At 52.0% G+C, this 18,258-nt stretch overlaps 1 protein-coding gene across 3 annotated transcripts in view; it reads right to left on the bottom strand.

The window, feature by feature from the left end:
• Nucleotides 1–2,525: 2,525 nt before the first annotated feature.
• Nucleotides 2,526–18,258, bottom strand: part of OSBP2 (oxysterol binding protein 2) — a 130,080-nt gene continuing 114,347 nt past the window's right edge. For 2 of the 3 annotated variants that reach the window (XM_045826873.1, XM_045826875.1), the window contains 9 exons: nt 16,176–16,227; nt 15,891–16,037; nt 14,635–14,880; nt 12,086–12,206; nt 11,705–11,808; nt 11,526–11,621; nt 11,260–11,444; nt 4,173–4,399; nt 2,526–4,052 (listed from right to left, as the gene is read on the bottom strand). In XM_045826873.1, coding sequence (XP_045682829.1) covers nt 3,907–4,052; nt 4,173–4,399; nt 11,260–11,444; nt 11,526–11,621; nt 11,705–11,808; nt 12,086–12,206; nt 14,635–14,880; nt 15,891–16,037; nt 16,176–16,227 — 1,324 coding nt within the window. In that variant the 3' untranslated portion in view covers nt 2,526–3,906. The remainder of the gene's footprint in view (nt 4,053–4,172; nt 4,400–11,259; nt 11,445–11,525; nt 11,622–11,704; nt 11,809–12,085; nt 12,207–14,634; nt 14,881–15,890; nt 16,038–16,175; nt 16,228–18,258) is intronic. The other variant, XM_045826874.1, reaches the window with a different exon arrangement.

The following is an 18,258-nucleotide window of genomic DNA, read 5'->3' on the forward strand; positions in this document are numbered from 1 at the left end:
AGTCTTATTGGGTTAGCCAGGTAGTATGTAATTAGACTGCAAAACCAAGTGAGGGCCCACTCCTGGTTACAAATTCTTAGGGGATTTTTTTTTTCCTGCTCTGTTGAGGGCTAACATTTATTAAAACAAGTAATTTTCCCTGTATTTTATTTTTGATTCATCATCATATTGAAGGTTGAGCTTTCTGGAGACCCACCTTTCTAGGGGACATCTCCTTTTGGATGCCCTACTTTGGGATGGTCATTTGAGGCAATGAAACCTACTTCTCGGCCCACTGGGCTCTGTAAATGGCTGTGGCAGAGAAGTGGGCTTCAGAGTTCTTTTTCTCTCTCCAGGTTTCTACACCCAGGTGACTTCTGGCCTGAGTACTCGTTACATTCTTTCTAGCTCATGAATGCATTTAAGGTGTTCTAAAATTTTATCCAGCATGTCTAGTTTTTGATTCTTCAGGTACCCTAGGGGGTACCATATTGCCAGAAAGAGAAGTCTTCCTTGAACCGCTGGTTGATACAATGATTTTCAATGAAAAGCGTCCTGGCATTTCTGTGGTAAACCCAACTTGGGCATAGGCTTACCAATTTGGGGTGTCTATCTTCTGATTGTGGCTGGGTTCTGTTATTTTTTTGGATATATGAAAATTCTGTTCTTGAGACTGAACTATATATTTAGTGTAGTCTTTATCAGGTGTTTGTCATTAAAGTTACCTGGCTAGCTTCATAAAAAGAAAACATACCATCTCTGGTTCTATTCTCTGTGTAGCGCTTTGACATTTTTCTCTTCGCTGTCCTCTCCTCGCCATCCCTCTCGTGCTGAGCCCCACCCAGCCCCGGAGAGGAGGGAGCCGTAGGCCTCTTCCCTGACAGTCTGCAGGAGCAATGACTTGGAGTCTGGGGAGAGCAGGAGTTTCCTGGGTCCCTGGGTCCCGCTCTTCCCAGTTCTGTCTCTGAGGCCGGCTCACAATTCGAGGCCACAGCCACACTCCCCAGCTGCCCCAGGGGTATCCCCCTGAACCTTTTCTCTAGCCGGGTTTCCTGGCCTGAAATTAATTCACTCAATACCTATTTAAGGAGCACCTACTAAATGCCAGGCACTGGGGGTGCTACAATGTATAAACTAGACAAGATTACTACGCTCATGAAGCTCACAGTCCCATTGGGGGTCCTGGAGGCAGGCAGTCACCAACTAGAATACATGGTGGCCGGATGGTGCCAGAGTGCAGTGGAGGAAAGGAAGCTGTTGGTAATTTTCTAGTGGGTTCGGGTACCTGCAGGTCAAGTCCACATTGTCCACACTGCACCTCCCCATCTTGTTCTTTTTAAGAATTGCCTTAGCTACTTCTTGTGCAGTTACTCTCCCATACAAATTTCACAGTCAACTTGTCAAGTTTTTGAAAAATATTGGTGGAATTTTGACTTGGACCATGTTGAATTTGTAGGTTTGGGAAGAACTGATATAGCTGAGTTTGCCTATCCATGGAAATGGTATTTTTCTTGTGAACTCAAGTCTTTGTCATTCAGTAAAGCTTTAAAGTTTATGTGTTGAAGCCCTTTTGCATCTTTTTGTTGGATATATTCTGAGGCTTCTTATGTTTCACATTGTAGAATCTATTAGACTTCCCATTCAGTGACGGCTGGTGGACAGACTGCTGAGTGCAGGCGGATTTTGTGTCGTGCTGGTCAGAGTGGCTTCTGGAACGTAAACTTGGTGTTATGCCCTGTTCGGAGTTCTGTCTGGCTCCACTCCAGGATCTCGGATTCCTCAGTTTGCCTCAGAGGACTGGCCTTTGGCCATGCAGCCCATCCCCTGCCCTGGCAGACCCCTCCACTGCCCCCAGGTAAGGTCTATCCTGGGGTTGCCTCACGACCCCTGTCTCCACCCTTCCACCCAGGGAGAGCTGCCCTGCCAGCCCCTCTGCCGGGACTCACCAGTGCCTGCCTCCACCCACACGGGCGAGCCAAGGCCCTGGGGAAAAAGCAGTGCAGCCTTGGATTCCACAGCGCCTGGTGTCAGGACAGATGGTTAGAGGTTGGCTCTGATGTCCCTGTGGTGCCCTGTTCCACTCCGTCCCCTCACCTGGAAGCAGTAGTAGTGAGAAGAGGACCCACTAGGCCGAGGCCAGATCAGCTTCCCAGTCCTGGTAACTAGTGATCTGGGTTGCTTGGCAACCTAGGCAACGGAAGCCCTAGGTCACCATTGTCAAGCAACTGTAATTCACCAGGGCAGGCCTTCCCTTGCAGAGGGTGGTGGGGCCTTAGCTTGGCTCCAGACAGAGTCGGGTAAAGACATGACGGCATCCCTAGATGCTGACTCAGCCCTTACACATTTTTCTGAAAAAGCCCTTCCTGACCCAGACCCCATCCCACTAGGTCGTCTACCCCACCCCTCCCATCCAGACCAGTGTCCCGCTGCCTGCTCAGAACGGGGAGAATAAAGCCCCAGGCTCTTCCCCGATGCCACCTGGTGGGCTGTCACGCGTGCTCTTGTGTCAGCCCTGCTCCACCCAGTCACAGATTCAGGGACAGGGCCATGGAAAACGCCAAATCCAAGGTGTTTATTACCGGTCAGAAGGCGCTCACCACAAACGGTGTTGAGAAGAGGTACAGTGTACAGCTCTGCTGCAGGCCTGGCCGGCTGCCTGCCGCCCTGACTCTCGGGAGTGGGCGCCCTAAGGCATTTCACAAGGTGGTGCTTTCACGTTTTTTCCTTATAAAAACAAAACCAGTCCTGGAGTAGAAAGAAAAACCCTGTGGTGGATTTTCAGGACAAAACTGAAGTGGGAAGGGTTGGAGTGGGGGTGCTGAGGGCTGGGACAGTGGCCGCAGTGGCCCAGTCCCCCCACTGCTGGCAGAAGCCACTGGAAAGGGGTCCAGGGAGAGGGCAGGGCGCAGCTGACAGGAGGGCCAAACTCAGACAGGATGAAGCCCTGTCTTCATCATTTTTTCATTTCCACATACCATAGAAATTTAAGCAAAATAGCTATTTTATATATATTTATATATTATTTATATAAATCAGGCAAATAAAGGGTTCGGGGGTGCTGAGATGGGGCACCCCAGAGGTGCTTGAAGCCGAGGCCAGATGCTAGGTCTCTGGGGCCCAGGGCAACGCCCAGGCTGAGCTGAGGGTTGGTTCTTATTGCTGATTTGGGGCCTGGTTCTGGGGTGAGCAGCACCTGCAGGCCCTGCCCCCAGCCTTTCCTGGCCTCTTGGGGGCTGGGGAGCAGCCCCTGGATGGCCAAGGCTAGGTCACCCTCAAATCATGGGGGCCCCTCAGTGTCCTACTCCCCCACCGTGGCTGTGGCTCCAGAGACAACCTGGAGGGGCAGCGACCCCTCCCTGTCCCTTCTGTGTGGTGGGCTCCTGGGGGGCAGTCTTGCTATGTTGAGCTACAAAATACTTTGGACTCGAAGGGTCTTTCTGGCTTCCTGATGTCTTAAAAAGAAGGGGCTCCTGCCAGGACACTTTTGTGGCAAGAAAGCACACTTAGAAAGTTGTCTACTAAGTGCTGTACTAAAAATATTTACTAAACATCTTGGCTGGAAAGAAGTGGAGATAGTCTTTTCTAAAAAAGTTGAAAGCGGCGCCCTAGGAGGGGTCGGTTCCTCCCCGGGTGGGGCTGGTGACGGGGCAGTCCAGAGCCCGCGCCAGCTGCCTGAGTTGTGGTAACTGGGAGCTGGGACCGAGGGGCCCCAAGTCCATCATGAAGGGGCACAGGTGACCAGGGGCACTCAGGGGCTGGAGAGAACCGGGCCAGCACTTTCTCCTTCCAAGGTGGGAGCCCCCAAAAAGTGTTAAAAGAGGAAAGGAAAAAGGTGGGGTGGGAGGGCCGTTAAGTACTAACTTGAGTGCATTGAGTAAAAGGGGGGCCAGGCTGTGCAGGGCCTGTATTTGCAGGAGGGGGTGGCGCTCAGAAGATGTTGGGGCACATGTGCCAGTCCTGCTTCTCCTTGGCCTCCCAGTAGCCGCCCTTGTACACGCAGGCCGTCTCCCCGGTCAGCGGGTCCAGCCTCTTCTCGAACCACAGCGGTGTGTACACATCGGCCTCCTTCTCTGCTGGGCGAGCACAGCGGGCGGTGGGCAGGCGGCCCCTCCTCGCCCACCGGGAACCCCCTCCCGGGCCCCCAGGCACCCCTTCCCGCTCCCGGGGACACCCCCTCCATCCCCTGGCCTCACCATCCTCCGAGCCGCATCCCCGAGAGCAGGCCTCCAGCCGCCGGCGCCGCGACTGACGCTGCTTCTCCTCCAGCCGCTGCTTCTCCGTGTTGGCCTCGTCCCATTGCCCCTTCTCCATCAGCCGCTGGTCCGGCCGCAGGCGGCTGTCGGTGGGCGCCACGCCATCCTCGTGCTCGTTGAGGGTCAGGGCCAGCTCGGAGAAGTAGTACATGTTCTCCGCGTTCTCCCTGCGTGGCGCACGGCATGAGCATACCGCCCCCTCCACGGCCCTCCGCCGCCGCGCCCCTGCGCCTGCCGGCGTGCGCACCCGAGGAGCCCGCAAAGCCCAGCCGCTCCCTTCAGCTGCTCCCTCCTCCCCGCGCCGCCATCTGCGTCTGTTTTGCTACATTATACTTCTCTGGGAATTCTCCCATTTTGTTCACTTTTTCAGAATGTTGTTTCATAACATTCTCATTATTATTGCGGTGATGTCTGTGATGTTGGTTGTAGGTGCCTTCTCTTCTCAGCACGGGTCAGAGTTTTGCCCCTTTTCTTCATTGGTGGAAGATGAAATTTTGTTGGCCCTGTTTTAGGTTTTTGGGGTTTTTTTTTCTTATTGATTTTCCTTTTATAGTCTTTCTGCTTTGTCGAAGTTTATTTTGCTGTTCTTTTTCTAACCTCTTTAGCTTTTCTCAGCTTTTCTAGTATGTGCATTTTAAAGTATGTTTCGCACCATTTTTGGTATGCATACTTTCAACAGCATGCAGTTGTAAATATTTTCTAATTCCCATATCTTCTTTGACCTATGGAATTGTTTGGAAGTAAACTCCTTAAACTTACGAGGATTTTTCTAGTTATTTTCGTCTCTAGCATAATTGCCTTGGAGCCACATCGTATACTTGGCATAATTTCAGTTCTTTGAAATTTGATTTATGGTGCAGGATTCGGTCGGTTTTCGCAAATATCCCATGTGTTCTTTGCATTCCATACATGCGTTCCATGTTCCATGTGCTCCATACATGATCTTTGACTAGTCCCTGCCCCTTCTTCCCGCCATTATCTCCCCCCCTCCCCTCCGGTGGCTGCCAGTCTGCTCCACATTTCCCTTCTCCTGACTTTTTAAAATTCTGCTGTTTCTATCCATTTGTAAGAGAGGTTGTATTAAAATTGCCTACTTTGCAAATGAGTCCATTTCTCCTTATATTTCTACCAGCTTTTGCTGTATATATTTTGAGGCTATGTTATTAGGTATGGGGTACATTAAAGTTTAAAACCCATCTTCATGGTGAATTGAACCTTTATCATTATGTCCTTATCTCAAGTCTTTAAGTATTAATATGGCCACTGTAGGTTTTTTGGTATTTCTATGGATGTACCTTTTTCCATCCTTTTATTCCAGTCTTTATTTTTTAAGACATATCTCTTGCAAACCACATATAGTTGGATTCTAAAAACTTGTCTGAAGTCTAACACCTTTAATGGATTTAAATCTATCTAGTTTTTTCTTTTTGTTCTCCCTTCTTTGACCTCTGACGCACAGCTATGGATTAGTCATCATCCTTGGTACATGCTGCCCTCTCTTTATTGGTCCTTGCGTGGCCTGGCTGTATTGGTGCACACTCGCCACCCTGAACTAAAGGGGTGATCCTGCGAAACGTCCATCTGACTGTGCGGGCAAGTCGCCAATCCGTGCCCTGCTCAGGCAGCCCTCGGCAAGTCTTCTGGGCTCAGCAGTCCCTTGCTTTCCTGTTAGTGCAATTTTACTGCATCTTGAAATAGTCTTAAGTGTGTGTGTGTGTATTCATATATATTTTTTTACATACTTGTTTCTAGTTGTATAAAAGAATATCATGATGCATTTAACTTTCTAGGACTTATTTTTTAACTTTTGATATATTGCTTAAATTTATATTGTTGCCAACCTGCTGTGGTTCATTTGTTTCAACTACTGTATAATATTCTCTCCTGTGAATTCATCACAGTTTTTCATCCGGTAAATGTAGTTGTTTCCAAGTTTTTGCTGCGGAGTTGTCTTATGCATGTTGCCTGTTGTCCACTTGCAGGACTTTCTCTGGAGTGCATACCTCGAAGTGGAATTGCTGCTCTGTGGAGTCTGTGATGTTGTTCTTTAAGAGGTAAGGCCGACCTGCTTTCCAGTGTGGTTGTACCAAGCACATCCCACCAGGGGTGGGTAAGAGATACCATGGACCCACATCATCTTCAGTGCCCGGTTCTGTCGGACTTTGTCAGTGTTTTGAATTAAATGAAGGTAAAACAGTATCGCACTGTGGCTTTGATTTGCACTTCCTCGCTTATCAATGATATCGATCATTTTCATGAGGCAACTGGCCATACATGGTGCTCTTGTTTACGACCTTCTTGTTCATGACTCTTGTGCTTTCCCCTGTGTCATTCTTATTCATTGATTAGAAGTTCTTTATATATTTTAATTGTGGTAAAACACTTTATATATTTTGATACTAATCCTTTGTGATGTATAGGTATTGTGATTATCTTCTCCAAGTTCATATATTCTTTTCACTTTTTAAAATTGTCTTTTTTAAAAAAGATTTTATTTTTAGAGAGAGGAGAAAGGAAGGAGAGGGAGAGGGAAAGAAACACTGCAGTGAATATATTGTACTTTTTATTAGAAGGTCCTTGGTGGTCTCTGATAGGATAATGTGTTCCCTCTTGAATTTTACCTTTTAGCTATTTTAGTGTGCAGAAATGCAGGTGACTTTTGTGTATTAATCTTATATTAAGGCACCTAAGATACTTTTTTTCTGAGTCTGTGGAGATCTGTTATTGATGAATTAATTTTTGGATTTTCTAATATAAAACTGTCCTTGCATACTCAGGATAAACTCAACATAATTGAAGAATGTTATCCTCTCTATCCATGGTTGGGTTTTCTGATGTTTTGTTTTGGAATTTTGCTTATATATTCCTGAGTGAAATAAGGTAAAACTTTTATTTCCCTACTACTCTCTTAGCCTGGTTTGGTATAAGGATTACCCTGGCTTCAGTATAAGATAGCAGAATATTTTATATAAAACTAGAATAACATACAGGGTCTGGCACAAATAACACCTCCTTTTTATTACAAAACAATAAGCATGTAATTCTGTAACAGAACAATGTCCCACTCAAGCACACAAATGTCACCATATGACATTCTAGGTGAAATGTTCAAATTAAAACTATAAATTACTACACCCACATTATTACCCTACCAACCACACTCAAGCAGGCATTACTTTTGCTGGATCCTGTATTTCTTGAAAATTTGGTAGGATTCACCTATAAAATTATCTGGGGTTTGTGTTTTCCTTGTGCAATTTTTAAGAATATTTACTGATTTTAGAGAGAGACATGGATTTGTTGTTCCACCTATTCGTGAATTCTCTGGTTGACTCTTGCATGTGCCCTGACTGGGGATCGAGTGTGCAACCTGGGCGTAGGGGACGGTGCTCCAACCACGTGGCCAGGGCCCCTCATGGGAGTTTTAAAACTATTGCTAAGTTTCTACAGGACTATTCATGAGCTTTATTTCCTCTATACTCAGTTCTTATTTTTTAAAAAGAATTTGTCCTCATCTGAATTTTAATTTATCTCTTTGTGCTTTTACATGTCATATCAAACTTTTATTAATAATAAATATTTCTACATTTTCTCTTAATCAGTTTTGCCAGTAGTTCCCGTCAGTTTGTTTTTCAAAGAATCAACTTCAGCTTTTGAAACTTTTTACTTTTTTTCTATTGTATTAATGTTCTTATTTTTAAAGTATATTTTCTTCTTGGGTTTGTATGTTGAACTTTAATTCTCAGGATAGAAACTCAGAAAAAAGAACCCTCAAAATTAGCTTATATACCTATTTAAGTCAATACATTTCTTTAAAAGTATTGCCTCTATTACATCCAGCCAGTTTTGTTATCTTTTCATTCTCATCCAGGTATTTTAAATCATTCTCATCCAGGTATTTTAAAATTTCCATTCTAATTTGTTTTCTACCCATGATTTATTTAGCAACTTAAAATTCTTTCCAAATATGTGGGGACTTTTTGTCATTTTAAAAAAATTTTTGTTGTTCAAGTACAAAATTTTTGTTTTCTTTCTGCCATTTCCCCCTCACCTGTCCCCCCACCTTCCTCCCCTGCTTCCACCCCTGCCTTTGGTTTTGTCTTTGTGTCTTTATAGTTCCTACTTTTTGTCTTGTTCATAACTTCTAACTTAATGGTCTTACCATACATTGTGCTCTGTATGCCACCCTCTGTAAATTTGTTGAAGCTTTCTTAGGGTTTAGCACACGATTTATTTTTGCATACATTTCACGTATACTTGAGTAAAAAGTATGTCCTCTAATTGTTGCAAAGTAAGTTTGTGTATATACTGTGTGGTTTCGATCTTCATCAGTTTTGCTGTTTGGTTTCCCCCGCATTGACCGACCTGTCAGCATGTGAGAGGGGTGTATTGAAATCTCTTAATCTTCCACTGTGGTGGTGGGTTTATCAGTTTCTCTCTTCACTACCAATATGTGCTTTGTATATTGTTGAGGCTGTTTCATTACCTGTTTACTGTTTGAAAATATTGTATCTTATTGAAGAATTCAACCTTTTTAACCTTTTTATCATGTAGCAACTCTTCCATCCCTAATAATGCTTTTGTCTTAACATCTAATTTACCTTCCCTGGCTGGTGTGCCTCAGTGGATCTAGTGCTGGCCTGGGAACAAAAGGGTCGCCGGTTCAATGCCCACTTAGGGCATATGCCTGGGTTGCAGGCCAGGTCCCCAGTAGGGGGCGTCCGAGAGGCAACCATACATTAATGTTTCCCTCTTTCTCCTTTCCTTCTCCTCTCTCTAAAAAGAAATGTTTAAAAAATAAACAGTATCTTTAAAACAACTACTTTACCTGATAATAGTTGTTATATAGCTTTTTGGTATGTATTCTCATGATATATTTATCTTTCAACTTTTGCACATCTTCATATTTTGGATCTTAGAAGGTGCATGTATCTAGACTTCAATAAAATCCTACCAGTTTTTGCTTTTTAACTGGTGACTTTCATCTATTTATTATTCTTGGATCTATTTCTGCTGTGTTAATTTGGTTTTTATTTGTTATACTTCTTAAAAAATTCTGAGAGTGTGTTTATTAAAGCTGGGGAAAGTGAAACAAGGAAGGGCCTAGGAAAGAAGCAGCAAGAGGAGTGAGCCGAGGCGGGGCTGCTGTCGGCTCCCTGGGAGTCCGAGCAAAAGGGGCCTTGGGACCGGTTCAGGGGGTCAGCCTGGGATGAGCTGCCGCTGCCCATTGCTCCCCCAGTTGCAGGGGACCTTCTCTCCCCCCCTTCTAATAAAAACTTGGCATTCCTTCACATCCCTTGGCGCCCTTCTCTGACTCCCCAAGCCCCATCATATCATTGCCTGGACTTTCAATTCTGGATTACTACTGGACGGTTTCCTCTTTTTCTTTTGTGCACTGCAGCACCTGCTGGTGTTTTCTCCCCCTTTCAAAGTGCTGCGTGGGACACCTTTTCACTGTGGGTCTTAGGGCATCAAACCTGTGGAGGCCGTTCCCTGAGGACATCATTTTAGCGTGCCCTCATATTTGAGTGATCGCTTAGCTGGATAGGAAAGTTTACCTTCTAATTTCTTTTCTTCGTTGCTTTGAAAATATTACTCCAGCTCTGGTTGTTGAAAAATCTGATGTTAATCTGATTCTTCATCCTTGAAATCTTTCACTCCTCTCTGGGAGCTATCAGAATTTTCTCCTTGGTAATCTTAATTTTCACTAGCATGTGGTCTAGGCAGAAGTCTTCTTTATCTCTTGTCCCTGGAACTCAGTAGGCCCTTTCAACCTGGGGTCTTTTATTTTGGAAAATTCATCTCCTCTATTTAACTATTGCGCCTCTTCATTTTTATTCATTTCCTTGTCTACTGAGATTCCAGTTAAACGTATTACTTTGGCGAGGACTCTAGGAATCACAACATGCAAACGTCATACAGTCAGAAGTTAACGCACATCCTGACCCTCCTCTTGGGCGGCGTGAGGGTCTTCAAGGAGTGTCCTTCCATTTATCCTTCTTAGGTGATCGCAGTTACATTTTACACTTAGGTTCACATAAGTTTCTGTTCTTCACTCATTCCTACATCTTAGATTTTCCATCTGGTATCAGTTCCCTTCTGCTGGAGGCATATCCTTTAGTGCAGGTCTGCAGGTGGCAGAATGAGTTTTTATTTGTTGGAAAATGTCTATTTCAACTCCTAGCAGGGAGTCTTCACGCACATGGAAGATCTCATGTGACTGTCCTCAAGCTCCCATTGTTGCCACTGAAGTGACAGCTGTCGGTGTGCTGTTCCTTGGGTAATAACGTCTTTTCAATGTCTTTTCAAAATCTGGCTGCTTAGTATTTTCTTAAGTCGTATCAACAGTTTCACTGTATATAAATTCACGTGTGGAAAATTCTCTGCTGTTTTCCCTTCAGATAACGGTCTCTCCCCTTCCAGGCCAGGTCCTGCTGTCAAGCTGGACACCCGCGGGGACACCCGGGGATGCAGTGGAGGCTGTGCGTTGTCACGGGCTCCAGGGCTGCTGATGACGCTGCTTCGGGGGCTCGCTCTGAGTCACCAGGTGGTAAGGCTTCTCACTCCAGCGTCTTCTCTTTTCCAGGGTTTGTCTCCTGGTTTTGAGGATTTCTTCGGACCTATGTTCAGTTGATGGAGTCCATTAAACCTTCCTGCGGCGTTCTCAGTTTGTTACTTTTCTTTTGTAGAACTGCTTCTCTATCTTTGGAGTGTGTCATGCCACTTTTTATAGTTTTCTTTCTCTTGGTTTTCATTCCTTGGACTGCAGGGATTCCGTCCCACGAACTGTGTGCAGCCTCTGCATAGGACTTGCTACCATCGGGTAATGTTACTGGTTTACAGTCGGGTGTCTGGCTCCCGTGCTGGGATGTTGCACTGCTCTCTCCCACATGTAGACTGAACCCTTTGACCCCTAGGCTGCTTGCTTCCTGTCTGGCCAGGCAGAGTCCCTTGCTTGCCCACTGCCCACTTGCCGCCTCCTCACCCAGCCCCACTGCCCTCAGAGGTCCCCCGCAGCCCCACTCACGGCAGCGGGTACTTCTTCCACAGCAGCTTGGCTGGCAGGGTCTGGTATATGGTCTTCTGCTTCCCATCCACGCTGGGGCTGCTGGGGCCACTGTGCAGGATCTTGGAGCACTCCATCTGTTCATCCCATGAGCCTGACAGCACGTACTGGGCCTTTCCCTGGCCATCGCTCACCACGCCTGTCACCTGTGGACATGGGCAGGATGAGCATAGGCACAGGCCTGCTGTGGGCCAGCCCCCAAGGCTCTGAGAGGTGGCCTTACTTACCTTCCGGGCCACCTCTTTAGAGAAGTAGCTGTAGGGTAGGAACTTCAGCTGGCACCGGTCCTTGGTCTTATGGTTCACAATCTCAATGTCCCCTGTCTGGTGAGGGAGGGTAGTTAGTGGTCAGCGGCCTATGACGAGGCCACGCGCCCCCCCCCCCCCGCCCTGGGGCACCCTGTGACCTGGTCGATCCAGAGCTTGCCCACAATGATGTTATGCACAGTCGAGGTGCTTTTCCTCCACACGTAGTGATTCCCACTGGCCTGGAATTCTAAGTGGATGGCACCTGGAGGTGAGGTACAGGGTCAGATGTTGTGGCCCGTGGTGCCAGGCCCCAACCAGCCTGCGCACCCGCAGTCCCAGGGTCCTGAGAACTGGAAGCAGTATTCATGCAGACTGGGGAAGGGGGCACGGGCCAGCGAGGCACCCAGGAAGCCTAGGGGGAGGGAGCAGGGAAACTAACGTCACCCCTAGAGGCCCCGAGCTGGCTTCTGGGTTTGGCGAAACCCTACCCCTTGTCCAGAAAGGCTCTCTGCCCTGGGAGAACACAGGGCCCAGCTCACCCAGCGGCATGATGGAGAGGTATTTCCCCCGGAACTTGCTGGAGATGGTGATCTCCTGCCAGAGGCTCCAGCCGTTCTTGGAGAACACGTAGTGTGCGGCTGACGGAGGGTGGTGGCTCACCTGAGACCAGGCCCACAGGACGTGAGTGTCTGCTGCACACGGGCCCGGGCCTGCCCCCAGCAGCCGGGGACAGCAGGCCGGGCTGCTCCTCTGGGGACCACAGACCCGTGGAAGGCCCCCAGGAAGGACAGTGCTTCAAGGGGAGAAGCAAGGGCACGGCCGTGGGTGTGGCCTGGGCGGCCGTTCTGTACGTGCTGTGGGGGTGACGACAGAGCCTGTGCCTCCGGGATGTCATGTTACCTGTGACAGGCTGTGCCGAGGGCTGGTGAAGGGGCTCCTGAGTCCACCTCCTAGCCGACCTCCCCGCACCCCCACAGAGGGCACGTCTATGGTGCTGTTACACGGGAGAGGCCCAGGCTGAGGAAGCCATTTTAACTGAGGGGCAGAGTTGGGCCCTGCCTCCTGGCCAGCCTGGCCCCAGGGTGGGTGTCCAGGTGGGTGACCTGCTCCAGGCCTGGCTGGTGGTGCTGTGAGTTCTGCTCACCCACACCAAGGCCCCCAACACCTCCACCCCTTCCTCTCACAGCACTGGGCTCCACTGATCTCCATCTCCTTGCCAGGGCACCCTCCCTCAGCCCTCCCTGTCTGTCCTTCCTCATGTCTATGTGGCTCCTTTGGTCACAGGGTCCTAGGGTGCAACAGCCTTTCCCCAGGCCCCTGTCCCCCAGGGCACCTCATTCCCACCCCATGGCATCAGCCAGGCCCTGCCACAGCCTCACCCAGCACTGAGCCACACCCTACAGCTGCCCACGGACACCTCCACTCAGACTGCCTGGGGGTCCTGATGCCCCCGCCTGCACCACTCATCTCTGTAAGGGGCACCGCCGCTTCCTTCCTACATCTCGGGAGCACAGGCCAAACCCACCACCCATTCCCATGTGCAGGGTGAGTGTCCCTGAGCCTGCCTGTTTCCTGTGGCCTAGGGCCCCCCATGCCCGCTAGCAGACTCAGGGATGTGATGACCCCAGGGGCTCGGGCTACCTGTCACCAGTTCCATCTCGGGCAGGCTGGTCTTTCCAGCTGCTTACCCCAGATGGTTTGGAGTCGCTCTGCTCTTCCTTCTCATGTACCTGATTTCATCCTAAGCAGATCCTAGCTGTTCTTTCTTCAAAATGCATCCAGAATCCACCCCTTCCCTGTCCCCGTGTCCCCAGGCCACAGTGGATGGTGCAGTCTCCCTGCTGAGCTCTTATGCTTTGTGCTCTCCTCTCACCGCGGCAGCCGGGGGACCCCATGAAACGAGTCAGGGTATCATGCCTCCTCCAGCTGCCAGTCTCCTGGCTGCCTGCCCACCTTCCTCTCCGCCATCCCTCCCTCCGTGTGTCAGAAAAACGCACTCCATGACCAGCCCCTTGCAGAAATAGCCAAAACCATCCGACAGCCATAGCACCTGTCCCCACCCCCAGCCCCAGCCCCAGGAGAGCAGTCACTTCCCAGCTGGCCGCACCCTCAACGCCTGAGTCGCCCTTGGCATAGCATGGGCACCTGATCAACTCTGTTGAACAAAGTAATGCATTCGCTCACTAGCTGAGGCCAGAACCCGGGGTCATCCTTGCCACCTCCCCCTGCCTCCCGCTCTCTGTCCACATCCAGAGCATCAGCAGATTCTGAGGCTCCACCTTATAGACGGGCCTGGGCTCTGCCCACCGCAGCCGCCTCCTACAGCCCCACACTGCAGCAGCGCCTGCCTTTTCGGCTCGCTGCCAGACTGAACCACCTACTTTCCGAGCTCAAGCCCGGGGCCCAGAGCTATGCCCGGCACATAGGAGATGCTTGGCAGCGGCCTGTCCTGGGTGCCTCCCTGCACACCTATCTGGTTCCTTCTAGCCCCCACAGAGTTGCCCCTCTTCACAGAAGGACGCCACAGGTCAGTGGGACATGCCACTGCCAAGGCTCCCAGCTTGTGGGCCTGGTTTTGGCCCTGTCCCATAGGGGGAGAGTCTCTGCCGGGAAGGCATGGGGAGGGGAAGTGAGCTGACCCCACGCCCCAGGGCAGGGCCCCTGTGCTGCACACACTCCAGGCCACTGTCACTGACTAGGGCCCCCCAGGTGCAGGCTCTTCCCTGCCAGCTCAGTGGCGACCCCACACTCCAGCCCAGTTGGACTCCCCAGCAGTGCCCTGCAAATGTCCCCTGACCACTGCTCCTTGGTACCCGGCCAGGAGAGGAGCCCTCCCTGTCCTCGTCCTCTGCACATTGTCCTCACCAAGCTCTCCTCTCATGGTGGCCCTCACCTTGTCCAGCAGGCCTGCTGGGACAGCGGTGTCCCTGGGCCCACCCTGCTGCTGGAGGCCCAGCTGCCTCACTGGACCTCAGCCTGACGGCCCCTTGGGCATGGGCATGTCAGGGTCCGAGGCTGCATCCTGCTGGTCCCATTCTGACCCCCAGGCCTAGGAGGAGCAGCTTGGCTGGAGTGTGAGCAGCCTCACCTGCTCGCAGAGGGAGCGCAGGCCCATGTCGTCGAGGCGGTCCAGCTCGAAGGTCTCCCCCAGCATGGGGTTGAAAGGCTTGGCGATGCGGTGCACGGTGGTGGAGTAGGAGGACACAGAGAAGGCGGCCACCAGGCACATCTGCTCCACAGAGCTGGTGCAGTGCACTGCCTTGTCCAGCAGGTGGTGGTACTCCAGGTCCTCCGTCAGCCGCTGGAGCATGGACAGGGGCTCGTTGAAGTTGACCTGTGGGCAGGCGGGGTCAGGCCGGCTGAGACAGCTGCTCCCAGCTCAGACCTGGGGTTAGCACAGGACATTGCTGCTCAGGTGACACCTTCCACCTGCATGCCTCCCCAGCCCCACCTGCCTGTTTTCTGCACAGCCCTCACCGCTCCTCGGCCTGCTGTGCCTTGCACACTTGTATTATGTTTGCTGTCAGTGGCCTGTCCTACGACATAAACGCCAGGAAGGCCTGAGCTTCTGACCCCTCCTGACAGGAATCAGTGAATGTGGGAAGAATGGACAGAGCGGGCCTTCCTCATAGTCCGAGCTATTGAGCAAGTTTTCTGTTCAGAGCTCCTGGGGCGCGGCCCCCAGCTCGGCCTCAGCAGGGCAGAGTCACTGCCCCCTGCGGTGCTGGTCTGCGGCCCTGGGCCAGCTGTCGGGCAGGGGCTTCCCTGACACTCAGACGTGGGTGATGCTCTTCTCGCCAGTTTGCAGATAAGGACGCCGAGGCTGGATCCATGTGAAGGGACTTGTCCTGGATCACTCAGTGACAGCAAGGCTGGCCTGGAGCCCCCAGCCTCCTCCCTTGCGGAGAGGCCGTTGTGGCCGGGCAGCAGGAGCATGCCAGTCAGCCCTGCCCTGTGCCCACTGTGTGACCTTGCTAGAGGGGGCACGGGGGACAGCTCCTGGCACAGGAGAGGGCCTGCCTGTCCACACACACAGCCCAATCCTGCCATCCCTCGTCTACGAGGTCAGGACAGCCGGGACATCGTGAGGCCCCGTCAGAGGCAGCAACGCTCTGGGCATCCCCAAGTCTCTGCTCAACACAGAGCCCCTTCCGGGGGCCGGAGACTCTGCTCTTGGGGGACCGTGGCAGTGCCATTGAATGTGAGTCAACAATTTGTCCGCTCCTCAGGTATAAGAAAATGACCCTCGGGGCTGCTTGTGCCTCACACAGGCTGTTACTTCTTGTCCACACACAAGAAAACAGCCCCGGGGGCCCGGGGCGGCCGCCCGGCCTGAACCCCTACCGGCATGGGGATCTTGGAGAGCTCCCGGCCGATGCAGTTCTTCATGATGCTCCAGAGATTAAGGCTGTAGTTGGGCTTGTCGGGGATGCGGGCACGCCTCTTGACTTTGGGGGGGCCCTGGGGCACAAGTGAGGCGCTGTCCAGCACCTGCCAGAGAAGCAGAGTGTGTGCGTCAGCAGAGGCCAAGAGCACTCCCTTGGCCCCCCCAGGGGAGTCTGCGGACCAGCTGCGGGTGGGACCATCCCAGGGGCCCCGAGCTCAAAGTGCCAGCTCCCCCTCACTCACATTGTCTGCCGGGGTCCACTCCACAGAGCCTGTAGTTCCACCCTCAGCTTTTCTGCAGGAAACACAAAAGGCAGGTTATTAACCAACCCAGAGTCCTCCCCAGGACGTGGCTGCCTTCTATACAGACCCTGCAGGGAGGTCCGCGGGGTTGAGGCTCCCTCTCCAGGGGGGCGTCTCTCAACTCAGGACACTCATGTGAGGCTGCAGGACCCCCGGGCAGTGATTCGGAGGGGATCCCACTGCCTGATGCCTCATGGTGGCAGATGCTTGGTAAATCCCTCACCTAAGGTCCCTGCACACGGCCTCCAGCTCGCCCAGGACCAGATGAGGCCGGGGGCGGTCCCTTCTCAGGACGACCCTCCTAGAGTCCCGAGGGCCCCTTTGTCACAGATCTGCTCCACTGTGTTGTCTGCTAGTCTGACTCCCTCCCTAGATGGGCTCCAGAAGGGCAGGACGTGGGTCCGAAGCATCCCTGTACCCATGACGACTGGGATGGATGGTAGGCCAGAGCAGCAGAGGCACTGTGGCTGCTGGCCCCAGGCTCTGAGGGAGCCCCACGGAGGGGTGACCTAGGCCAGCTGGGGTGAGGGACTGGCACTTGTCAGTCAGGGCTCGGAATGGGAAGGGCTCACGTGGGTCACTGGGGGAAGTGGGGGTGGCATGGAGTGCTCAGAAGGGGCGCACAGGCAGAGGACCTGCTACTGGCCAGCGGGGCCACAGCACGAGGGAGGAGCGGCTGTGTCGGGAGAGGCACCTGCTTGCTGGTTGGGTGGGAGCAGAGAGGCCTGGGGCTGTGGCTGAGGTACGACACTGCCGGGGGAGGGGCAGGAAGGAAGCTGAGCCCCAGGCCCTGGGGCTCCAGGTGCAGGTGGGGAGGGCAGGGAGCCTGAGCGGGACCCTTCCAGCTGCAGAGCCCGGAAGGTGCCACTATTGCCTGATGAAGTGGAAGGAAGTCCAGAATGGCCCAGCCACGTTCACCTGGAAGGCAATACAAGCAGCTTTAAAGCACTGGGAACTGGACAGTGATTCTGAGCTGGAAATACACTGCTGATGGGACCAGAAGCCCGGTGAGGGGTAAGAGGGATAACAGCCCTTTCCCTGGAGGAAACCACGAGAGGAAGGCGGTGGAGCACCTGAGTCCAAGAGGCAACAAAGGAGCGGCCAGGGGTTCTCAGCAGCCTGCTCCCCTGGACTGGGCTGCAGGGGCCTGTGGAAAGCAGGCGGGGTGTGGGGGGCAGCAGGACAGACACGGGGAGTGAGGCCACCAGGAAGCCTGCAGTTCCTCCTGCACTCCTGGGCAGACCTGGGGGGTGCTGTGCCTGTGACAGACCCCACGGGTGACGGTGGCAGTGCGCAGCACAGGCTGCGGTCAGTCACATCACTGTGCCCAGGACTCAGCTCCTTCTAGGCTACAGTAGGGCTCCATATGCCTGTGGAGCTTATCGCCACCTCTGTGTCCCCCAACCCCTGCTGCACTCGCCAAAACCTCTGTTTTTAGGACCTCGAGCTATTTGATTATGAGAATCAAGATCCTAATGAGGACAGAACTCCCAATTATGTTAAAGTGGCCAGTTCCAGCCCCAGCCCAGCCACAGGTTGAGGCCAGCCTACCCGCCTGGCTGACGCCTCGCTCTGCACGTATGCAGCAGCAGGGGCACCCCACGGGCATGTCCAGGGTCCCCACAGTGTGCGACAGCGTGACTTTCAGTGATCGTCAGTGTCCCAACTGTGCACTTAGAAATATTCTGAAAGAGCAGGCTTTTATGAAGAACAGAACAAATGCTTGGAGCTGGGAAATAAAAGACTTCCTGCGTCCCGTCTACTCTGGAATGCCGACGTGTAGACAGAGCGGGCAGCCGGGCCGAGGGGCAGCCCCACCCCCACTCCTCCAGGCTGGACCTGGTTAAAATGAAACCCTGATACCGACTTCACTTGGGCCATTTTTGCCTAAGGAACAAAAGAGCCAGGCAAAGCACAAATGCCACCTGGACCGAGACCTAAAACCCCACGTGCAGAGAGGAACAGACGGAGCACAGCAAGAACGAGGCAGGCACAGCTGACCTGGGAGAGGGTCCCTCCAGGG

The sequence above is a fragment of the Phyllostomus hastatus genome, unplaced genomic scaffold, assembly GCF_019186645.2.
Source record: "Phyllostomus hastatus isolate PE091 unplaced genomic scaffold, TTU_PhHast_1.1 phas_scaffold_760, whole genome shotgun sequence".
Lineage (NCBI taxonomy): Eukaryota > Metazoa > Chordata > Mammalia > Chiroptera > Phyllostomidae > Phyllostomus > Phyllostomus hastatus.